Here is a 20,798-nt window from a genome sequence, read left to right as displayed (position 1 = left end):
AGCTCGCCGGGCCAATGTGGTTCAGTGGTTGAGCATAGACCCATGCACCAAGAAGTCACTGGTTCAATTCCCGGTCAGGGCACATGCCCAGGTTGTGGGCCAAATCCCCAGTGGGGCACATGCAGGAGGCAGCCAATTGATACTCTCTCTCACCGATGTTTCTCTCTCTCTCTCCTCCTCTCTAAAATCAATAAAGAAAAAAGTTTAAATAAACAAACAAACAATAAAAACTCTCAGCTCACAGGCTGTACAAAAACAGGCAGTGGGCTACATTTGGACTGAGACGGCAGTTCGCCAACTCTTATGTTTCTGTTTTTTTATCCTCACCTGAGGACATTTTTGCATTTATCTTCAGATAAAGCAGGAGGGAGGGAGGGAGAGGGGGTAAGAGAGGGAAGAGAGGTGGGAAGAGAGAGAGAGAAACATCGAATTGAGAGAGACTCACTGACTGGCCGCCACCCATACCTTAGAGGAAACTGAACCCAGGACTCTCCGGTCTATGGGCTGACGCTCTAACCGCTGAGCAAACCTGACCAGGGCCGCTAACTCTTTTTTTTTTTTTTTTTATCCTCACCCGAGGACATTTTCCCATTTTTTTGTTCAGGTAGAGTGGGAGGGAGAGAGAGGAACAGAGAGAGAGAAACATCGACGTGAAAGGAACACATCGAGTGGCTGCCACCTGCACGACCTACCAGGGCCGGGGACAAACTGCAACCGAGGTACACGCCCTTAGCGGGAACCGAACCCGGTTCTCTCAGGACCGCAGGTTGACGCTCTAACCGCTGAGCCAAACCGGCCAAGTCAGGGCCGCTAACTCTTATATTAACCTAACACAAGAGAATTTCAACTAGTCAAGCTATTAGTTACCATTTAATGACGTTTTAGTGTGTACTAGACAAAACAGGAGCAATTTATTATAATGCTATAGACTAGGCTGAGGGCTGGGTTTTTACATTTTAAAGGGTTGTACAGGAAAACGAAGAACATATGACAAAGCTCCTATGCTGTCCACAAAGTAGGTCACATTTACTACCTGGCCCTATAAAGAAAAGATTTGCTGACCACACTAATACTGTAGGGTATATATCCCCATTTTGCAGATTAAAAAAATCAAAGCACAGAATAACTTGACAAAAGTCACAAGAACCAGTAAGTAGCAGAGCTATCATTCAAACCCAGTTTTGATACCCAAGTATAGCTCTGAACCACTATGCAATACCATTTCAATGTTTGATCCCTCTACCTCAAGTTTCATATTTTTCTTTAAAGCCAAGCATCATTTCTGTTAGGTATTGCTAAACAGTCTAATAAGATTAGCATAGTAAGTACACTTGATCTTGCACATCTTCACAGAAGCACTGAAAGCTGGAATTCCAATCACCCTCTAACATAAAATCATTCTTCAAGAATACGTAATGTTCCCACAAATCAGTAAAAGAAACACATCCCACTGGAGGAAAAAGAAATCTAACAATCAGATGATTAAAGGATATACACACAGCCAGTTGTAAAAATCATTCATACTAATAAACTAAAACAGAACACTAATGAGAAAAGATGCCAATTTTTCCTATTAAACTGATAGTATTAACTGCCTTAAAAACTCAAAATATCCATTAATAGAAGACTAATTAAATATATTGTGGTACAACTATAAAACAATACTCTACAGGCCTTTTCTTTAAAATAAGTTACATCTGTTAAGTGTCATTATGAAACTATTTCCAACATTAAGTGGGGGAAGAGCAAGGTTAGAGAAACGGGTGTACAGTTCTGTTACTAATCATTTTCAAAGTATTACTCCTTTCCTACACACACACACACCCCCTCTCTCTCCAGTTTACTTTTTTTTCCTTCTTGGAAGGCCCAAGAAAACATGGTAACCTTTGAGGGAAGAGATTCGAGGTAAGAAAAACTAAAGGAAGAGGTATTTAATGTTTATATATTGTACTGTTTGGATTTACTATTGAAACCACATTCACAACACAATTTTTTAAAATATATATTATTTTTATTTTTTATTTCTAGAGGACATGTAGTAAAGCTGGCAACAGTGAAATAAGAAAGGGCCTAGGATAACAGCAGAGGGAGTGGGGTAGGAATATGAGCCTAGGCTGGACTGCTTTGGCTCACTAAGAAATCAAAGAAAAGGGGGCCTTAGGGACAGGTTCGGGGTTTTGCCTGGGATGAACTGCCACGGCCCATTATTGCCCTAGTTGCAAGCCTTGTGGGGTCCCTTAGAGTTTAAGAAATGCATGCCTGTGGCAAAAGGGGAGTGGTGGTGGTGGTGGGGATGCACGGATTTGCTCCTGGGAGGTGCATGCCTAAACAATATTTTAATGTTCATAATGTACTGTGGAGAGTTTGAAGGAGTGGACAGGGGCATGCTAAATCAGCCTTCTTGCCCAGGCCAGTTTGGCTCAGTGGTTAGTGTTTTTGTTGACTTGCAGACCCAAGGGTGACGGAAGGGCAGTACCTGGGTTGCAGGTTCATTCCCCAGCCAGTTAGGGTCCTGCAAAAGAGCAACCAATCCATGTTTCTTTCTTTCTCTCTCTTCCTCCTTCCCTTCCACTCTACCTAAAAATCAGTGGAAAAATATCGAGTGAGGCTTAACAAAATTAATTAGCCTTCTCTCACACTTCTGATGGGAGTATATTTTATTCAACCTTCACAGGTAGCAAGCAATACAGCAAAATTTATCAGGACCCTTGGCAATTTCCTTTTCAGGAGTTTATCCTAAGAACACTGAAAACACACCAAAAAGGATAATCAAAACAACACTATTTGTAATAACAAAGTAGGGAACATCCAAATGTACACTTGTAGGATTAATTACAGGGCACCACTTAATGAACATTATGATGATTATAAAGTATTCAAGTGTCTGACAGAAAAAGTTTATTAAATAGGAAATACTACAAATACAAATGAGTAGGAAAAAGAGCCCATTTTTGTAACAAAAATGTAATATATAGTCAGGTATAGTACTTTATACTTATGTTTATACATCTGTAACCCACATACACATTGGTATTAACAAATTCAGGTAAATGGGAGTGAGGCTACTTTTGGGGTGGGCTTGCATTTTTTTTTATTTTAGGTTTTAAGATTCTTTAACTTTTATAACTACATGGCACGTTAGAACATTATTAACTAAGAATTTATTGAATAAATATCAAGATACATTTCTGGCCCTGGCCAGTTTGGCTCAGCGGTTAGAGCGTCGGCCTGCGGTCCGGAGAGACCCGGGTTCGGTTCCCGCTAAGGGCACGTACTTCGGTTGCAGTTTGTCCCCGGCCCTGGTTGGTCGTGCGGGTGGCAGCCACTCGATGTGTCCCTTCACATCGATGTTTCTCTCTCTCTCTCCCTTCCTCTCTCTCCCTCCCACGCTATCTGTACAAAAAATATCCTCGGGTGAGGATAAAAAAAAAAAAAAAAAAAAAAAAAGATACATTTCTGGAATTAAGTAAAACTCAGTTCACATTCCCTCTCTACTTTTTCTTGAGTTTTAATCCATTTAAGGGGGAAAAAATTCACTGAATTTTATACAAGATAGCAAACAAACTCTTTGGACAAGGTCTTTAAAAAAATAAGTTATTTTATACATCCTCAGTTTCACCTTTACTGACTCTTAATACAACCACTCAATTTTATCAGCATGCAGGACATGGCTACATAGCTTTAATGTTGGCCTTGACTGTTCTTGTGTAAAACATTTCAAAGCAGTAACACGGCCAAACTATTACAATGGTGCTCAAATGGAACAATTTTGCATGGGACACTTGGCAATGTATGGAAACATTTTTTATTGTCAAGATTGAGGGAGTCGATGGCATTTAGTGGAAAGAGGGACACTAAATACTCTACAATTCATAGGACATCTCTTCACAGCAAAGAATTATCCACCCCAAAGTGTCAATGGATTGAGAAACTGCTCTAACGGGCAGTTTTTAATTCTCATCTGAGTATATTTTTCCATTTATCCTCAGACAGAGTAGGAAGGAGGGAGAGAGAGAACGACATCGATGTGAAAGAGACGCATTGACTGGTTGCTTCCTGCACGACCCTGACCAGGGCTGGGGACGAACCACAGCCAAGGTACATGCTCTTGACCAGAATCGAACCCACATTTCACTGGTCCACGGGCTGACGCTCTAACCGCTGAGCAAAATGGGCCAGGGCTGGGCCAGTAACTTCTTTAATACACCTCTCCATTACTTGAAATTTCCAGTCTAAATGAAATCTAAGTTTCTTCTCTATAATTATATACAATCAATAGCTTTACCATTGAGAAAATTCCTTCCAAATTGTCTAAATTTCACCAATAATAATTTCATAGTACATTCATTTTCTCTTATAATAGCAAAAATCATGTAGCATTTAACAAACTCTCTGCCTACTATGGCAACTAGTAGAAATTTTTGGGTTATTAGTATTTTATCCATATGTTTTATGAATCTAATAAAATATAACAATATATACATACCCTTCTCCTCTCCATCCTCCATTTTGGATAATATACTTCATTCCTTGTTCTTACGTATTTCTCCTTAACCTTTTTCCCAATTATTAACTTTCAGACCCAATATTAACTCAATCTCTTCTACCTATTACTGCTATTTTAAGTGCTACTTCAGCAACTAGAAGCTTTCTTTAAGGCAGTTTCTAACGTGAGAATTAAAGTACAACAGTTCTATATATGTAGTAGTTATACAGGTTAATTATTTAGCTCTTAACAAAACTTAAATAAAAACTCAAAAAAATAAAATCAAGCAAAATTAAGTTTATATGAATAAGACTTTATAAATGAACTTAATTTTTTCATTTTATTAATAAAAATATGCATTTCTTAAAACTTTTATACAAAAGTAAAAAACAGCACCCCCTCCAACCCTTTCTTCTCCCAGATAGTATATAATCTATACACAATGGTTAAGAACACTGTAAAACATTAATAGTGTGCCATTTTTACTGCAATTCACGTTATTTTTTCTTATGTACTGTCTAAATGTCTATTAAGTGCACTTTTTAAAAGTTGTTATAATTTGTGTTTATCATTGTAATTCTGAATTGTTTCTACAGATTCTTATATGTCAAAGCTAGTTTAAGCTACCAATGAATACCCAGTTTGTATATTAGACAACTAGGGTTACAATCTTTCTCACCTTGCTATTTCTATTCTCAGCTACCACATTTTTCCAAGTGTCAGGTTACTTACTACTTTACTAAACAATTTAGTACATACTGAAGTGATGAGGGTGGAGGTAGGAACTGACAAGTTAGTTTGGGCAACGTGTTTTCTTTCCTCACAGAATACAGAATTACAGCAAGTCTACAAGCATTATATAAATGGGCTAGTGAATCAAGCTTTAATAATCAGAAATAAGATCAAAGTAGTTTCTAGTTACTTGCTGGCCTTCTAAGTGTTAATTTCTGCTAACTAGAGCCATTATACTGCTAGTATCTTAGATCCAATTCAAGAAACCTATAACTGATATTTCATTGGTCTGCAAAATCATGCATTAGTACTACTAGCATCAGTAAGTTAAAACAGTAAATCTTCACTATTTCATAAGCTTGTAATTAAGAAAAAGAGAATAATGTAAAGAAACTAACTTTATATTATTTATGTAATTCAGTGTGAACCAGGTGTCTGGTTCTAAAGGCTAGATATAAATGACTACTATTTCTTTATGCTTACATAAAGTAAAAAATTCAGAATTTTCAGAAGTTTCAAGTTGATGGTTAGAAAAATAAAAAATTCTTAGCCTAAAAATTTCTCAAATTTAGTTTTCAGTTTTAGTAATTAAATCATATCCAAAAAAGTTAAATATAATTCAAATTTTACTCTAATTCCTATTTATAACCACATTTGGATTAAACAAAATACTGTTTCTGTAAAGACAAGTCCACCAATTTAAACCCTATTTATTTTTCATTACAATTTTTATAGTTATGTAAATAGACCACATGGTTTGAAAGTAGCTGAGGTTACCCTTTTATTAAAATTCAGGTTCATTTAACTTCTAGATTCACTAAAAATAGTCACTTAATAGACAAAAATTTCAGTATACTAAAGCTTAGCAATAACGATTTCATAATTTCTTTCTGTAAGACTAAACTATGGAGAAAAAAAGAAAACACAATGATGTTTTCTTATTTTTAAAATAATTTCTTTATTTATTTTAGAGAGAGAGGAAAAGAGAGGGAGAGAGACATCAATTGGGCACCTCCTTCATGCCCCACATTGGGGATCAGGCCCACAACCTAGACGTGTGCCCTGACTGGGAATTAAACCAGTGACCTCTCTTGGTGCATGGCTCAATGCTCAACCACTGAGCAACACCAGCTAGCAACAGTGACGTTTCCTAATGACTAAAATCTCTTAGACGTGGTATAATGCAGCAATTTTTAACCTTTTCATCTCACGGCACATACAAACTAATTACTAACATTCTATGGCACACCAAAGAGATTATTTTTTGGCCAATCTCAACAACAACAAAAAAATTGCTGTAATTTTGATTCATACACACTGGATGGCTATTGTGTTGGCTGTTGTCATTTTTTATTTGATAATCTAAAGAAAAAGAGGTCGGTGCCCCTGACTACATAGTCAGGTATTGCATGTCTTAAAATTCTTGTGACACACCTGTGTGCCTCTTGCAACATCTGGGTTGAAAATTGCTGGTAAAATGTATTATCAAGCTTTGGGTTCTAGACTAGAGCTGCTCAATAGAAATATAATGCGAGCCATGCATGAAAGTTTAAATGTCCTAGTAATTACATTAAAAGCATAAAATTTTCATAATTTACAACCCAATATCAAAAGTAGGGCAGGAGAGGGAAGGAGGGGGAGAAATGGGAGGGGGGACATCTGTAATACTTTCAGCCATAAAGATATATTTTTTAAAAATATCATTATTTCCCCATGTAATCACTATTTATTTATATATAATTAATAAAATTAACGAGTCCTGGCCAGTCTGGCTTAGCAATTAGAGCGTCAGCCCATGATCCAAGGGTCTAGGGTTTGATTTCTGGTCAAGCAAGGGCATGTACCTGGGTTGCAGGTTCGATCCACAGCCCTGGTCAGGGGTGTGCAAAAGGTAATCAACTGATGTGTCTCTCTCACACAGATGTTTCTCTTTCACTCTCTCCCCTACCCTTCCCTCACTCTATGGGGAAAAAAATCAATGGAAAAATATCCTCGGGTGAGGACTAACAAAAAAATGAGAAAATAAAAAATAAAATTAAAATTAATGATATATTTTCCATTTTTCCCATACTAGGTTTCTAAAATCTGGTTCGTCTTCAACACTTACATCACATCTTAATACACTGAAGTACTCATGTGGCTAGTGGCTTCTGAACTGGACTGTGCAACTCTAGAAACTCTAGAGCAGAACAGAGCACCCTTGACAAAATGCAATCTTAGAATCTTCTCCACCCCTACTCACATTATATACCCATGTGTGAAGACCTGGCTAATATAAAGCGTACCAAAGCGGATGTTAAAATCTTTATAACCAATTTAAAAAATTTTTAAATCAGAACAGTGATGTTACTTTATTTGTTTTACTAACCTCTAAAAAAGTATGGACAACGTAAAGGCTATTACAGAAGTATAAATTTGAAAAATATAAAATAGCCTCTTCATTGAAAATAAACTCAATCCTAAAATGAAGAAAAGTAAGTAACGATCCCTTCTGGGAAGAAAGGAATTCTGACTGAAATGACTATTTCAGTGATCTTACTCCACACCACCATACTAGTACCCAATTTACTAGACAAAGAATGTTAAGTTTAAGAAGTTTTAATGTGAACAAATACTTTTTCATGACAGGAGGCCAATGGAACTAGAAGAGATCATATTACCTTTGCAAACTTGAAGAATGGTCTTGGATCTTTTCTGAAATATTCAATATCAAACATTGCTTGAGGATCTGGAAGGTCTGGGAAGTCTACTGCAAGGCGGGCATAAATACCATCTCTTGACCTGAAGTCAGGTATTCCACAAGAAACAGAAACCTGCAATATACATGGCATAATTTATACAATTATATCTTCTACCTCTATCTTTATAATTGCTCTTATACAATTAAGGAGTAGTTGAAAAATATCTTAGTTTGAAACTTCTTTTGGGGAAACAGAAATACCACCCTATTTCAATTGAAAACAGAAATAAAACAACCCCCCCCTAAAAAATACATAAATAGAAATAAAACACCCCCAAAACAATTATTACTAACTCCATCACATTCTTCTATTCATAATGGGGTAAGAAATTTTAAGTCAGACAAATTTCTAACCTTTTAGCACTTGATTAACAAATTAAAGCAATAACAATTCGATTGAGAATGGAGTAAATCATTTCAAATTATTTTATCCAGAAAGCAGGCAAAAATTTCTACTATAGTCAAGTATTCCCAAAGAAATCTCTCATCTAGTCAGGGGCCTGCTACTTCAAGAATACTAACTTTCTATGTTTTCTTTAAACTACAATGTTGTACAATATTTCAATTCTTAATTTTTAAGAATAGACTTAGATACTGTGCTTTGTCTACTAATAAACCCTGACATTTTAGGGATTTCAGTGTTACCTTTTTGTTTTACAATTTTACCAGAGTTGACTCCACTTTGACCTCAGAGTAAATCAAACTTGTCTAAATCATGTCTGGGAACAAAGCATTACTATTCTTGATGATTATTTAAGATTGACACTCTCCCTTAACTCAAAATGGCAGAAAGCGGGACTGAATTTTAAATTTTACTCCAGCCATCACTCTGGTCACTTTTATGTATTCAACACACAAAACACAATAGCTTTACATAGCTAGTTAACTGCAACCCTAATGGGGGAAGGCAAATAAAAAATGTCAAACCACCTCAATCACATCACCTTAATTTAAATGTAGGGGAGAGAGGACTGTTATCTTCCTAACACTAAGTTCTTTACTTGTGAATATGAATTAGGTTAATGGTTTCCCCATGAAGATAGAACAAATACTCAATTTCTCTATCACACCCTGACACACTTTAATGCAAGCAGAATTCTCTGAATCTCCTTAGAAGTTGTGGTACAATATAGGCAAAAATCTTGCCTTAATTCCATTTACCTACTGTACTAAAAAACAGAAGCAAATCTTTAAGGTTGTTGGAGAGGCTTTTAAAAACAACCAATTTAGCAACTGCTGCTGCACTCACTTTTTAGCAGTTTCCAAACACAAATGCCTATTATTAAGGAAGGACAAATTCTTCTACACTAGAAAAATGTCTAATTGGAAAAGGCTTAAGAAAAAACATTTACCACTTCTTCACTCGTATTTTATACGTTACGTACCCCAGCTCCAGTTAGAACTATTATTTTTTTGCATTCCTGCAATAATTTCACAGCATCTTCAATTGTGTTAATATCTTTTCTTTTTTTCCTTTTTGGTGGTTCTGAAAGGATATTAATAACAATCTGCCACAGAGTCATATCATCCAATTCAGGTGGAGGAATTGTTTCTGGCAGTAAATCTTTAAGAATTGTTCGAGGATCTGTGCCAATCATGAGATGTTGCTGAACAAAAGCATATGGACCTACATTAAAAAGACAAAGAATTTGATCAAATCCACATCCAATTCAAAATCTCATTTTCTGAAGTAATGAATTAGCAATCATTAAGGTGTTTTTTTTTTAATCTAAAGTAATAAAATGCAATATAAAAGTATTTCATTCTCATGATATCCTCTGAGCTAATGCTATATCCCAATAAAATTAGAGAGATCAAGTCAAGAGTTGGGCCTTGGCTGGTGTTCAGTGGTTAGAGTGGCGTCCTGTGCATTAAAGGGTCGCAGGTTCAATTCCTGGCCCTGGCCCTGGTCCTGGTCCAGGCTTGTGCAGGAGGAAATCAATTGTGTCTCTCTCACTAAAAATCAATGAAAAAATATCCTCAGTTGAGGATTAACAACAACAAATAAAGAGCTTAGTCTGCCCCTTGAACTAAGAAATGCAATGTATTTGTTGTTGTTGTTAATCTTCACCTAAGGATATTTTTTCCATCGATTTTTAGAGAGAATGGGGGGGGGAGAAGGGGCAGGGAGAGAGAAAGAAAGAAAGAGGAAAAAAAGAGAGACAGACACATCAAATGGTTGCCTCTCTCACGTGCCCCTACTGGGGCAGGGATTGAACCTGCAACCCAGGTATGTGCCCTTGACCATGAACAGAACTGGAGACTGACGCTCCAACCACTGAGCACATTGGTCAGGGCCAAAGTATGTATTTTAAGAGTCAAACTAATTACCAGAGTTAAATTTTGATGGTTAAAATCCAGAAATACACACTACAATTAATAACAGGAGTACATACAAATCAATATAAGAAAGATCTTACCAGTCCTGAAAATCCACACTATTTATCATTAAATTCGTAGAGGAAAGCCCTGGCCAAGTAGCTCAGTTAGAGCATCATCCCAACATGCCAAGGTTGCAGGTTCGATCCCCAGTCGGGGCACAGTCATCCCCAATGAACGCATAAATAAGTGAAGCAAGTTGATGTGTCTCTCTCTCTCCCCCCTCCCCACTTCCTTTCTCTCTCTAAAAGCGATAAAATGTTAAAAAGACACAAGGGAAAAGGAAATCTGTGTATCTAAGGAAAGCTATACATAACTACTACCTTTTAAAATTTTTCCATTAACATTCAATTTGATCTTAACCAATCTTCCACAATGATACATATAATGCTGATGTTTTGAGCATTAATATTTCTTTACCTTGAAATTTCTTAGATCAGTTTTCTAGCTTGACAAAAACCAAAAAATACAATAATATTATTATAGACACCAAAGAGGAACTTATCACTATATTTAACTAGTCAAGAATGAAGGCACATTAAGAAAAAGATCACTTTTGAGATTGTCATGTTGTAACTTTAGTATAAATACCTGATAGTGTTCTCTACCGCTAAAGTAGATTTCCAGTTGTGAGTACACGAAACAGCTTATTCTTGTATTATTTAGTTGTATTACAACTATAAACCCACTTTTGCCCATCTTGTACTTTCCCATTTCATCCACATAGTTAATAAAGGCTTACTGAGCACAGATTATGTGCCAGACACTTTTCTACAAACTGACAAAATAACATACAAATCAGTAAAATAAATAAATAATTCCCTGTCCCCAATGGGACTTATATTTCAGTATAGGAAACACAACAATAACAAAAATTAAGATTCACCCTGGCTGTTTTTGCTCAGTGGTGAGAGTGTCAGCCTGCGGACCAGAGTTTTCTGCGTTTGGTTCCTGCTAAGGGCACATACCTCAGTTGCAGTTTGTCCCTGGCCCTGGTTGGGTCGTGTGGGTGGCAACCACTGGATGTCTCTCTCTCACATCGATGTTTCTCTTTCTCTCTTCCTCCCTCCCTCCCGCTCTATCTGAAGATAAATGCAGGAAAAAAAAAAGTCCTTGGGAGAGGATTAAAAAAAAAAGTTAAGATTCAGCCCCGCCGGTGTGGCTCAGTGGTTGAGCTTCGACCCATGTACCAAGAGGTCGCTGGTTCAATTCCCAGTCAGGGCACATGCCCAGGTTGTGGGACTGATCCCCAGTGGGGGGCATGCAGGAGGCAGCTAATCGATGTTCCCTCATTGGTATTTCTATCTCTCACTCACTTTCCCTTCTTTTCTCTCTAAAATCAATAAAGAAAAAATTATTAAAAAAAAAAAAAGTTAAGATTCAGAGATTATATAAAGTGATGTATTAAAGGAAAATGAAGAACAAATAGGAAGGGAGAAAGCAAGATACTCCATGTTAGAGTCTAACTGAAGGGAGAGCATTCCACACAGAGGAAACACATGAAAAGGACCCAAGGACCTAAAGCATGAGAAGAACCTAGTTGTTTGAGAAATACCAGTGGCCAGCTTCTATGGGCCTGAGATGTTTAAAAACAAAAACAGAAGTACTTGACTTTCCCTAGAAACATAAAATAAAATTAAATCTTATCAAGGACCAAAGAACCACACCACCAGGTTATAAGGAGGCAAATAATTACATCTTTAGTTGACATAAAACAAATACAAACAAAAAGGCATTTACTCTCTAAAGCTATGAAATCATACCTATCCGTGGCCTTGGAGTCCAGTCACTAGAGCTTGCATGTGAGGCTCTATCATCCTCATCACTTTCACAGGAATGAAAACCATTGGTGATTATTTCATCACCAAACAGAAGGTTATCTGGAAAAGAAATCAAAAGCAACTCAAGGCTGCTGAACAATCTATATCTAAAATGTATCAAAATCTGGGCCCTGGCAGGGTAGCTCAGTTGGTTAGAGCATTGTCCTGATAAGCCAAGATTGTAGGTTCGATCCCCAGTCAGGGCATATATAAGAATCAACCAGCCCTGGCAGGTTTGGCTCAGCGGTTAGAGCGTTGGCCTGCGGTCCAGAGAGACCCGGGTTCGGTTCCCGCTAAGGGCACGTACTTCGGTTGCAGTTTGTCCCCGGCCCTGGTTGGTCGTGCGGGTGGCAGCCACTCGATGTGTCCCTTCATGTCGATGTTTCTCTCTCTCCCTCCCACTCTATCTGTACAAAAAATGGAAAAATGTCCTCGGGTGAGGATAAAAAAAAAAAAAAAAAAAAAAGAATCAACCAATGAATGCATATATAAGTAGAACAACAAACTGATGTTTCTCTCTCTCTCCTCCCCGCTTCCTCTTGCTAAAAATCAATACATTTTTGATCTATAATGGTTATGATGCGATAATTTCCATCTTATAAAACACAACATTCATCCTGCCTGTGTCAAGAATGCCTATGGAACCCTGGCCAGTGTGGCTCAGTTGGTTAAGCAATATCCAGTGCACCTAAAGTTCACCGGTTGCGGGTTCCATCCCTGAGAGGCAACCAATGATGTTTCTCTCTCCCTTCCTCTCTCTCTAAAAAAATAAATCAATAAAAACCTATATAAAAAAAGAAAATAATGCCTACTGAGTCACCTTGCATGGTTCATAACCACAATCTAAAAATCTCAGTTCATCAAAAATCTAGATATAAATTAAGTCTACTAAATCCAAAAACAAAAAGTAGTAATCTAATTAGGCTGAATTTACCAATCACAAATAATGGAACTCATTAAACTTGTCAAGTAAAATTTTACCATAAAAAATGTTGTTCAAATGAAACTTTGGCAATTTGCACTTCTCTAAACTTTAATTAAACATAGCTTTGCCTTATTCATCTCCCCTATTAAACTGTTTCTTGAAATGAGGCCTTTTAACTAATGCAGTCCCTAATGAACGTTATTGTTACATATGGTCCGATAAGCCCACTGATTAGATTTACTGATACAAATATGTATTTCTTTATCCTCACCATATCTTCAGATAGAGCAGGAGGGAGGGGGGAAGAGAGAGAAACACTGATGTGAGAGAGACACATAGACTGGCTGCCACCCACACAACCCCAATTGGGGCCCAGGACAAACTGCAACTGAGGTACATGCCCTTATTGGGAACCAAGCCTGGGACACTCTGGTCTGCAAAGCGACGCTCTAACCACTTAGGAAAACTGATCAGGGCGATGCAAATATTATTTTTTGTTTGGAGAGAGAGAGAGAAAAGCGCGAGAGAGAAACATCTTAGAGAACATCAATTGGCTCCTTCTGCATGCCCACTAGGGGTTTGGCCCACAACCTGGGCATGTGCCCTGACCAGGAATCTAACTGGCAACCTCTTGGTGGTGCATGGGTTGACACTCAACCACTGAGCCACACCGTCCAGGCCACTGATGCAAATATTTATGTAGAGGAACATCTATCCAGGACAAAAACTCCTCAGATCAAAAATATGAAACCCTAGCCGTGGCCGGTGTGGCTCAATGGTTAGTGTGTACCTGAGCACCAAAGGGTCCGGGGTTCTATTTCCCAGTCAAGGGCACATACCTGGGTTGCAGGATGATCCTCAACCTGGGGGGAGGGGAATGCAGGTGAAAAGCAACCAAACCATGTGTCTCTCTCACATAGTTCTCGCCTCCCTTCCACTCTCTCTAAAAAAAAAAAATCAATGGAAAAAATATCCTCAGGTGAGGATTAACAACAACAAAAATACACACACACACAGGAGAATATGAAACCCTCAAGGATGACATGACATGTACAATTAACATATGATTAGTATGACAGAAAATATCAATTCTTGTTTCAGGGGTACATATATACACAATCAAGGATTATACCTAATCTTAAAACTATTACATTAAAGAAAAAATACTATTCACATAAAGTACTCTAAAAGTACTATTACTCTCTTATGTCCACTATTAACTGCACCACAGAACAGTCGTTAGAAACTGCTATGCTCCTGAAAATTTGAAGGCTATGAATTTAGAAGCATATTTGCTCTTTAAAATTTAAGACAAATGTAAAAATTAAGATCCTCCCAAGTCACGAATTGCACAGGTGTCAGTTTGCAAAGACAACTACAAAAGGTCGGTGCAAAAAGACAGCCCAAAGTTGCAGATTTAAGTGTGCTGGGGAGGTGGGGTGAGGAGTGGGAATGATGTTTAACAAAAGCAATAGACTAGAAGGGTAGGAGGAAAAAGAAACTTATTTTAAAACCAACTGCGAGAGTTTCCCGGCCGGCGGCTGCGCAAAGCGACAGGCCGCCCAAGCGGGCTGCGGACGAAGGGAAAGCCGGGAGGGGGGAGCGAGCCACGGGCCCTGCCGCAGCCGGGCGGCAGCCCCGGAGGCGCGCAGCTGAGGGCCGCGGTAGGGAGAGGGACGCCGCAGAGCCACCCCCAGCGCCCACCCAGCACGCCCCCGACACCCGCACCCCACCCCAGGAGGGGCCCGGAGAGGAAGGAGGGGATGCGCAGTCCCGGCCGCCCGCGCCCTGCGCACCTCGGTACCCAATCCCCGCCGCCGCCGCCTCTTCCTCCTCCTCGCCCTCGTCGTCGTCGTCGTCGTCGAAGTCGTCGGCCGGCGGCGGGTCCCGGGATAGGCCCTGTAGGCCCGGCCCATTGTCTCCTACTCCGCCAGCCGTCGCCTGGGCCTCCCGCTCCCCTCCCGCCGCCGCCGCTGCCGGGCCGCCGCCGGCCACCGCCTGCACCTCACGCTCAGGGGCCGCCCCATCGGGCTCGCCCGGGCTCCTCCCGAGGCCGGGGCCGTCTCTCCGCGGCCTCTTGCGCAGCGGCTCCCCGGTGGGCGGCGACGAGGCCTCCCTCTCCGCCGCCACTGCCGAAGGGGAGCCGCCGGGCTGAAGGGCGAGCGCCGCCTCGTCCGCCATCTTCAAACTGCCTCTCTGGCCTCCTCCCTCACCTCCTCTCCTCCCGCTCGCACTCGCGGCACTGGCGCCCCCGCGGCTCCGGCTGCAGGAGATTTAAACCCCGTCACGTGACCCGCCCCTCGCCGCCCCCGCCCTCCCGCGGCTCTCGCCACCCACGCGAGCCGGACCACAACACCGCAGGTCACGTGGCGGGCGGAGGCGGCGCGGCCGGGAGCAGAAGCCGGCGGGGCTGTGCGGCCCCACCCCTCGGCGGCGGCGCGTAGTGCAGCCCCGCTCGCCCCTTTCTCAACTTCTCTCCCGACCGTCCTGAAGGCGCTGCCGCCGGGGTGGCTCAAGTTTTGATTCGCGCTGTGAGTGTCCACGGCCGCCCGCCTCGCACACGGTGCGCGCTCTGGATGTCAGCGAAGGGTTGAACCGTAGTCCGGGGAGGCGCGAAGGAAGGAAGCCGGCCAAGGTGCCGCTCCTCAGAGACGCTGGCCACTCGGGCTTCCTAACGGCTTGAGGAGGGGCAGGGGACAGGCTCACTCCCCACCCGCCGCGCTGCTCTGACAGCTTGGCTCCTTGCCTCCCTCCTAGCCGATTTCCCCCACTCCGTCCCTTGGAGCAGCGGTTTTCCACCGCGTGGGGCAGGAGTTCGTAAAACACGGAATACCTGACTGTTCAGTCACGATGACGACAGCCAACGCAAGGGTAGCTGCTTGGTGTGAATGAATCAAAGCCATACCTATCTGACTACAGTTAAGGGCATTTAAAAAATAAGGGAGGTAGTATCAATTCTGTGCGTACCAGAAAAAATGGTATTGGCAAAACTGGTTATTTTTTCAAATTTTTTTCTTTATTGATTTTGTTTTTAGAGAGAGAAACGTCCACCAGAGAGAACATGGATTGGCTGCCTCCCGCATACCCCCACGGGATCCAGTGAGAACCTGGGCGTGTGTCCTGGCCGGAGTGGGGACCTCTTGGTGCATAGGTCAGCGCTCAACCATGGAGCCACATCGGCCAGGGGCAAAACTGGTTCTTAAGGTGGAAAAGTGTAAATACAGATTCCTACCTCACACTAAAAATAAACTCCAGGTGGATTGAAAATCTAAGTAAAAAATAAAAATAAGGCAGTTTAGAATATTATATAACTGCATCAAGAAAAAGCTTCTTGCCCTGGCCGGTTTGGCTCAGCGGTTAGAGTGTCGGCCTGCTGTCCAGAGAGACCAGGGCTCAGTTCCTGATAAGGGCACATACCTGGGTTGCAGTTCAGTCCCAGCCCTGGTCCAGGTCCTGAGGGAGGACCACTCGATGTGTGGCTTTCACATCATGTTTCTCTTTCTCTCCCTCCCTCCCACTCTATCTGAACAAAAGTGGGAAAATGTCCTCTGGTGAGGAGAAATCAATAAATAAAAACCTCTATATACCTACATACAAACCCATATACAAATGTGACTGTAGAGCAGTGATTCTCAATCTTCCTAATGCTGTGACCCTTGAATACAGTTCCTCATGTTGTATGTGGGTGTATCTGCATGTGGGCGAACCCACCTGGAGATGGAAAGAGGGGCGGTGTCTCAGTTCCTAAGACTCTCGGAAATATGTGTTTTCCAATGGTCTTAGGCGACCCCTGTGAAAGGGTCGTTGGACCCCTAAAGGGGTCGCGACCCACAGGTTGAGAACCGCTGCTGTAGAGGCTTGGAAAAAGTATGGAAAGTTACATATCAAAATATTAATATTGTTCCCCCCGTGAAAGGCAAGAGTCTGGGCATACATGTACTTTCATGGGGTCTGAAGTGCTCGAGGGTCCACATTAGGATGCTGTGGGGACAGAAGAAGCCATAGGCTGGACCTCCAGCACCCGCTAGGTCACCTTTGAGGTGGATGAGACAGAAAACAACATCACCTTGGTGAAGAGCATCCAGCTTTCAGAAAATATGATTGATCATGTGAAGGAAACCTCTCCATCTGACTGGAAGTCTCAACATTATTCTGGTGCTATGGTGCCTCAGTTTCTGATGAAGAAGTGAAAAGAAGAGTAGCTCAGAAGCTGGCACTGGAGCAAGCCAAGACAGAATCTGAAAATCAGAAACAACTGAAGCAAGGCAAAGAACTGGACCTGTGATAGACAGACATGAGCAGAGCAAGGACAGTGGGCCAGGTACAGAAGGTCATCAGGTTTCGGAAAGCCCAGGGTGACTAGCAGAGGACAGTTGTGGGGTAATGGGACCCCACACCCAGAGTGACCTTTCCTCCTCTAGCATATCACTGGTCATTCACTTTAGACCCCCCCTGACCTTTCCTTCCTAGAGATAACATTTGGGCCTCAAATTGTATTTTGGCTCCAAGCCCAGAAATGCAGCAAAACCAGACAAGTGACCCCACGGCTGACCTTATGATCAACTGCATTGGATAATGACCCCCTGTCCTGGCATGGACCATTCAGTCAGTGGAGATCTAGACCCTGAAAGAACACATCTGGAAAGCTGAATATGCTATTAAGATCTTACCCTGGGACCTCCCCTAAAATCTCCCACCTTAAAACCCTTAAGGTGAAAAACCCAGTGTGCTCTCTCCCTCCCCTGAGCACCTCACCAGAAGACTTTTCCTTTCACTTTCCCTTCCCCTTCCCTCTCCTCTCAAGTGCATTACTATTACCTTCCTCACTCCCAAGCTCCAGGGGCCCTTCCTTTACTTCCTTTCCTAAGCCCATTTCTTCTACAAATTACTTCTACTTCTGTGATTTTCCAAATAAATGTTCACTTATAATTTGGGTCTTGACTCTGAATTCTTTCCTAGCCAGAACTCAAGTACTGAGGTTGCTGAACCCAGGTCCGGTCTGACCCCACCAGTCTAACCTGGTGCTGTTTCTGCCACCTCCAATAGACCAAAAGGGCTTTTGCCAATGAGCAATTAAACCAGAGCTATTCTAGAGAGGATATGAAGTGAACAGGAACCGCTAAGGCAAAGCACCTGTTTAAGCCGCTGACTAGAAAGATCAAGCAGGATGCATCCTACAAAGGGCAGCTGGCACCCTGGCAGTTTGGCTCAGCGGTAGAACGTTGGCCCTCGGACTAATGAGTGAAGGGTTCAATTCAGGTCAAGGGCACTTACCATACTTTGGTACCTTGGTTTCGGTTTGTCCTGGCCCTGCGGGAGGCCACCAGTCATGTCGATGTTTCTCTCTTTCTCCCTTTCTCTCCCTCCCACTCTATCTGAAGATAAATAGGAAAAAAAAAATCCTCGGGTGAGGATAAAATAAATACTTTAAAAAACAAAGGGCAGCTGGCTGACCCTAACCTGGTAGGTTAGTTGGTTAGAGCATTGTCCCCATGCACCAAGGTTGTGGGTTTGATCCCTCATCAGGGTACATAGAAGACTCCACCAATGAATGCATAAATAAGTAAAACAACAAAATCAATGTTTCTCTCTCAAATCAATTTTTAAAATTTTAAAATTCAAAGAGCAGCTGGCTAGATTGGAAGAGAGGAGCTCAGAGGTCTGCAAAGACACCACTGAGCAATATCAGAAGGCTGCTGAAGAGGTGGAAGCAAAGTTCAAGTGGTATGAGATTCATCAAGTCTGTGCAGATCTACAGGCCAAAATTCTCCAGTGTCATGGCCAGAATATCCAGCAGAGCCTCAACTGCTCTGGCTGACCTACAGTGCATGTGCTGTGTCAGGCCAAACAGCATGATTGACAAGGGAGGGAAAAAAATCAACTTTTAGAATAAGCAGAACTTCTTCAAGATTAATTCCAGAGGTGGAAATTTTTTCTTTTTTTCCTAGTAAGAAAGTAATCTATTTAAAGAGAAGACCACTGGCCTGGCCTGTGTGGCTCAGTGGTTGAGCGTTGACCCATGCACCAGGGGTCGCCGTTCGATTACTGGTCAGGACACATGCCCAGGTTGTAGGCTCAATCCCCAGTGGGGAACATGCAGGAGGTAGCCAATCGATGTTCTCTCTCATCCATGTTTCTATCTCTCTCTCCCTCTCACTTCCTTTCTCTCTAAAGTCAATAAAGGACAATAAATAAATAAATAAATAAATAATCATTGCCCAGCTGGTGTAGTTCAGTGGTTGAGCATTGACCCATGGACCAAGGGGTCACTGGTTTGATTCCCAGTCAGGGCACATGCTCAGGTCGAGGGATGATCCCCAGTTGGGGGTATGCAGGAGGCAGCCAATCCATACTCATCGATGTTTCTCTCTCTCTCTCTCTCTCAAAAAAAAAAATCAATAAAAACATTTTTAAAAATTTAAGAGAAGACCACTAAAGAGACACATCAGAGAGCAGATTCAACAGGAGCACATCACAATTTGATCAATGACTATTTGAAAAGCCAAGGCCTAGTCAAAGCCTATAATCAGGCATCAGCCATGAAGGATACCCTGCAGTATTAATAAACCCCATTTGTGATAACAAAAAGAGAAAGGCAGGCCTCTCCACCTTTTGTACTTTCTATTCAACTTTCTCATCTAACTAAGCTCCATCATTTGGTAAACCTCCCATCCAGCAAAATTTGGGGGTTGGGATCAGGGTGATAAGGTAATTGAAGTGGGAAGAGGAGAGGACAAAATACCTCCATCACAGGCTGCAGTGCTAGGCAGATTCTCTAGACTGTGGCATGTTGGGTTTCTCTCATTTCTTTTCTGCCTTGACAATATAAGAGCTATTTCATTTTAATTTTTTATGGTGATTATGTAAGTAATAACAACAAAAAAAGAAAATGTACCTCTTTTACTGAAATAGTGTTTATGATTACAAGTGAAATAAAGCATTTTTATCAACATAAAGACAACATTGGCTTATACAACTGCTTCTCTATTATGAATACTGACATTTTTTAATTGATTTTTTTTCCAGTGGAGAGCATGAACACAGTCCCCCACTACCACAAAGTATGCAGTCAAGTTTCCCATATATGGGGAAATCACAGGGATCATCACATCCAGAGTGTAATGGATAAGCCTTGCCCTGGGAAAACTACCTTCGTGATCATGGTATCTCCCCTGCCAGGTAAGTATTTTAATTGAATTTTAGAGAGAGGAAAACAGGTGGGGGAGAGAGAGATATTGAGACAGGCCAGTAAGCCAGGGCAAGCAAAATAGGGAAACTGAGACTAGATAGTTAAACAGCAGTTTGCAGCCATATAGAAAACCAAGATGCCAAGCAGTTTCAGCCATCTAGTAAATCCCATCTTTTCTAAAGCAGGGACACTTAAGAATAAATGGTTTACACTTCTCCTCTCCAACCAGAGGGTAAATAGCTTAAATCACCCTACTCAAGGAGACAGGTAGCAGAAATCCAATTAGTGTCATTTGCCAACCACACTCAAGGAAAGATGAAGTTAAGATAATAAACTTCATTTGGTACATCAGCATAAAGCTGATGGATGGTCTATTGAGATCCTCTCCTAAGACCTCCCGTAAATGCCCAGGCTTTATTTTTTTTCATATTTTTTCTTTTTTGATTTTAGAGAGAGAGGAAGGAAGAGGGAGAGAGAGAGAGAAAGACATCGATGAGACAGAACACTGATTAGCCGCCTCCTGTATG

At 41.4% G+C, this 20,798-nt stretch overlaps 1 protein-coding gene, 1 non-coding gene and 1 pseudogene across 4 annotated transcripts in view; 1 reads left to right on the top strand and 2 right to left on the bottom strand.

Moving 5' to 3' along the window:
• SIRT1 (sirtuin 1) overlaps positions 1 to 15,263 on the bottom strand; it is a 34,789-nt gene extending 19,526 nt beyond the window's left edge. Inside the window, exons 1-4 of one of the 3 annotated variants that reach the window (XM_036265212.1) lie at positions 14,879 to 15,263; positions 12,101 to 12,217; positions 9,344 to 9,585; positions 7,879 to 8,031 (exon numbers count right to left, since the gene is read on the bottom strand). In XM_036265212.1, the coding sequence (XP_036121105.1) occupies positions 7,879 to 8,031; positions 9,344 to 9,585; positions 12,101 to 12,217; positions 14,879 to 15,263 (897 nt within the window). Of the gene's footprint in view, positions 1 to 7,878; positions 8,032 to 9,343; positions 9,586 to 12,100; positions 12,218 to 14,878 lie in introns of those variants that run through there. The other 2 variants (XM_036265214.1, XM_036265215.1) reach the window with 2 other exon arrangements.
• Positions 15,264 to 15,932: 669 nt separating this feature from the next.
• On the top strand, positions 15,933 to 18,970 carry LOC118632079 (annotated as a pseudogene).
• Positions 18,971 to 20,107: 1,137 nt separating this feature from the next.
• LOC118632871 lies at positions 20,108 to 20,269 on the bottom strand. The gene has a single exon (XR_004960119.1). It is a non-coding gene; the product is annotated as a U1 spliceosomal RNA (small nuclear RNA).
• Between the last annotated feature and the right edge of the window lie 529 nt (positions 20,270 to 20,798).

The sequence above is a fragment of the Molossus molossus genome, unplaced genomic scaffold, assembly GCF_014108415.1.
Source record: "Molossus molossus isolate mMolMol1 unplaced genomic scaffold, mMolMol1.p scaffold_m16_p_17, whole genome shotgun sequence".
NCBI classification, from domain to species: Eukaryota; Metazoa; Chordata; class Mammalia; order Chiroptera; family Molossidae; genus Molossus; species Molossus molossus.
This window is presented reverse-complemented; position numbering and strand designations above follow the sequence as displayed.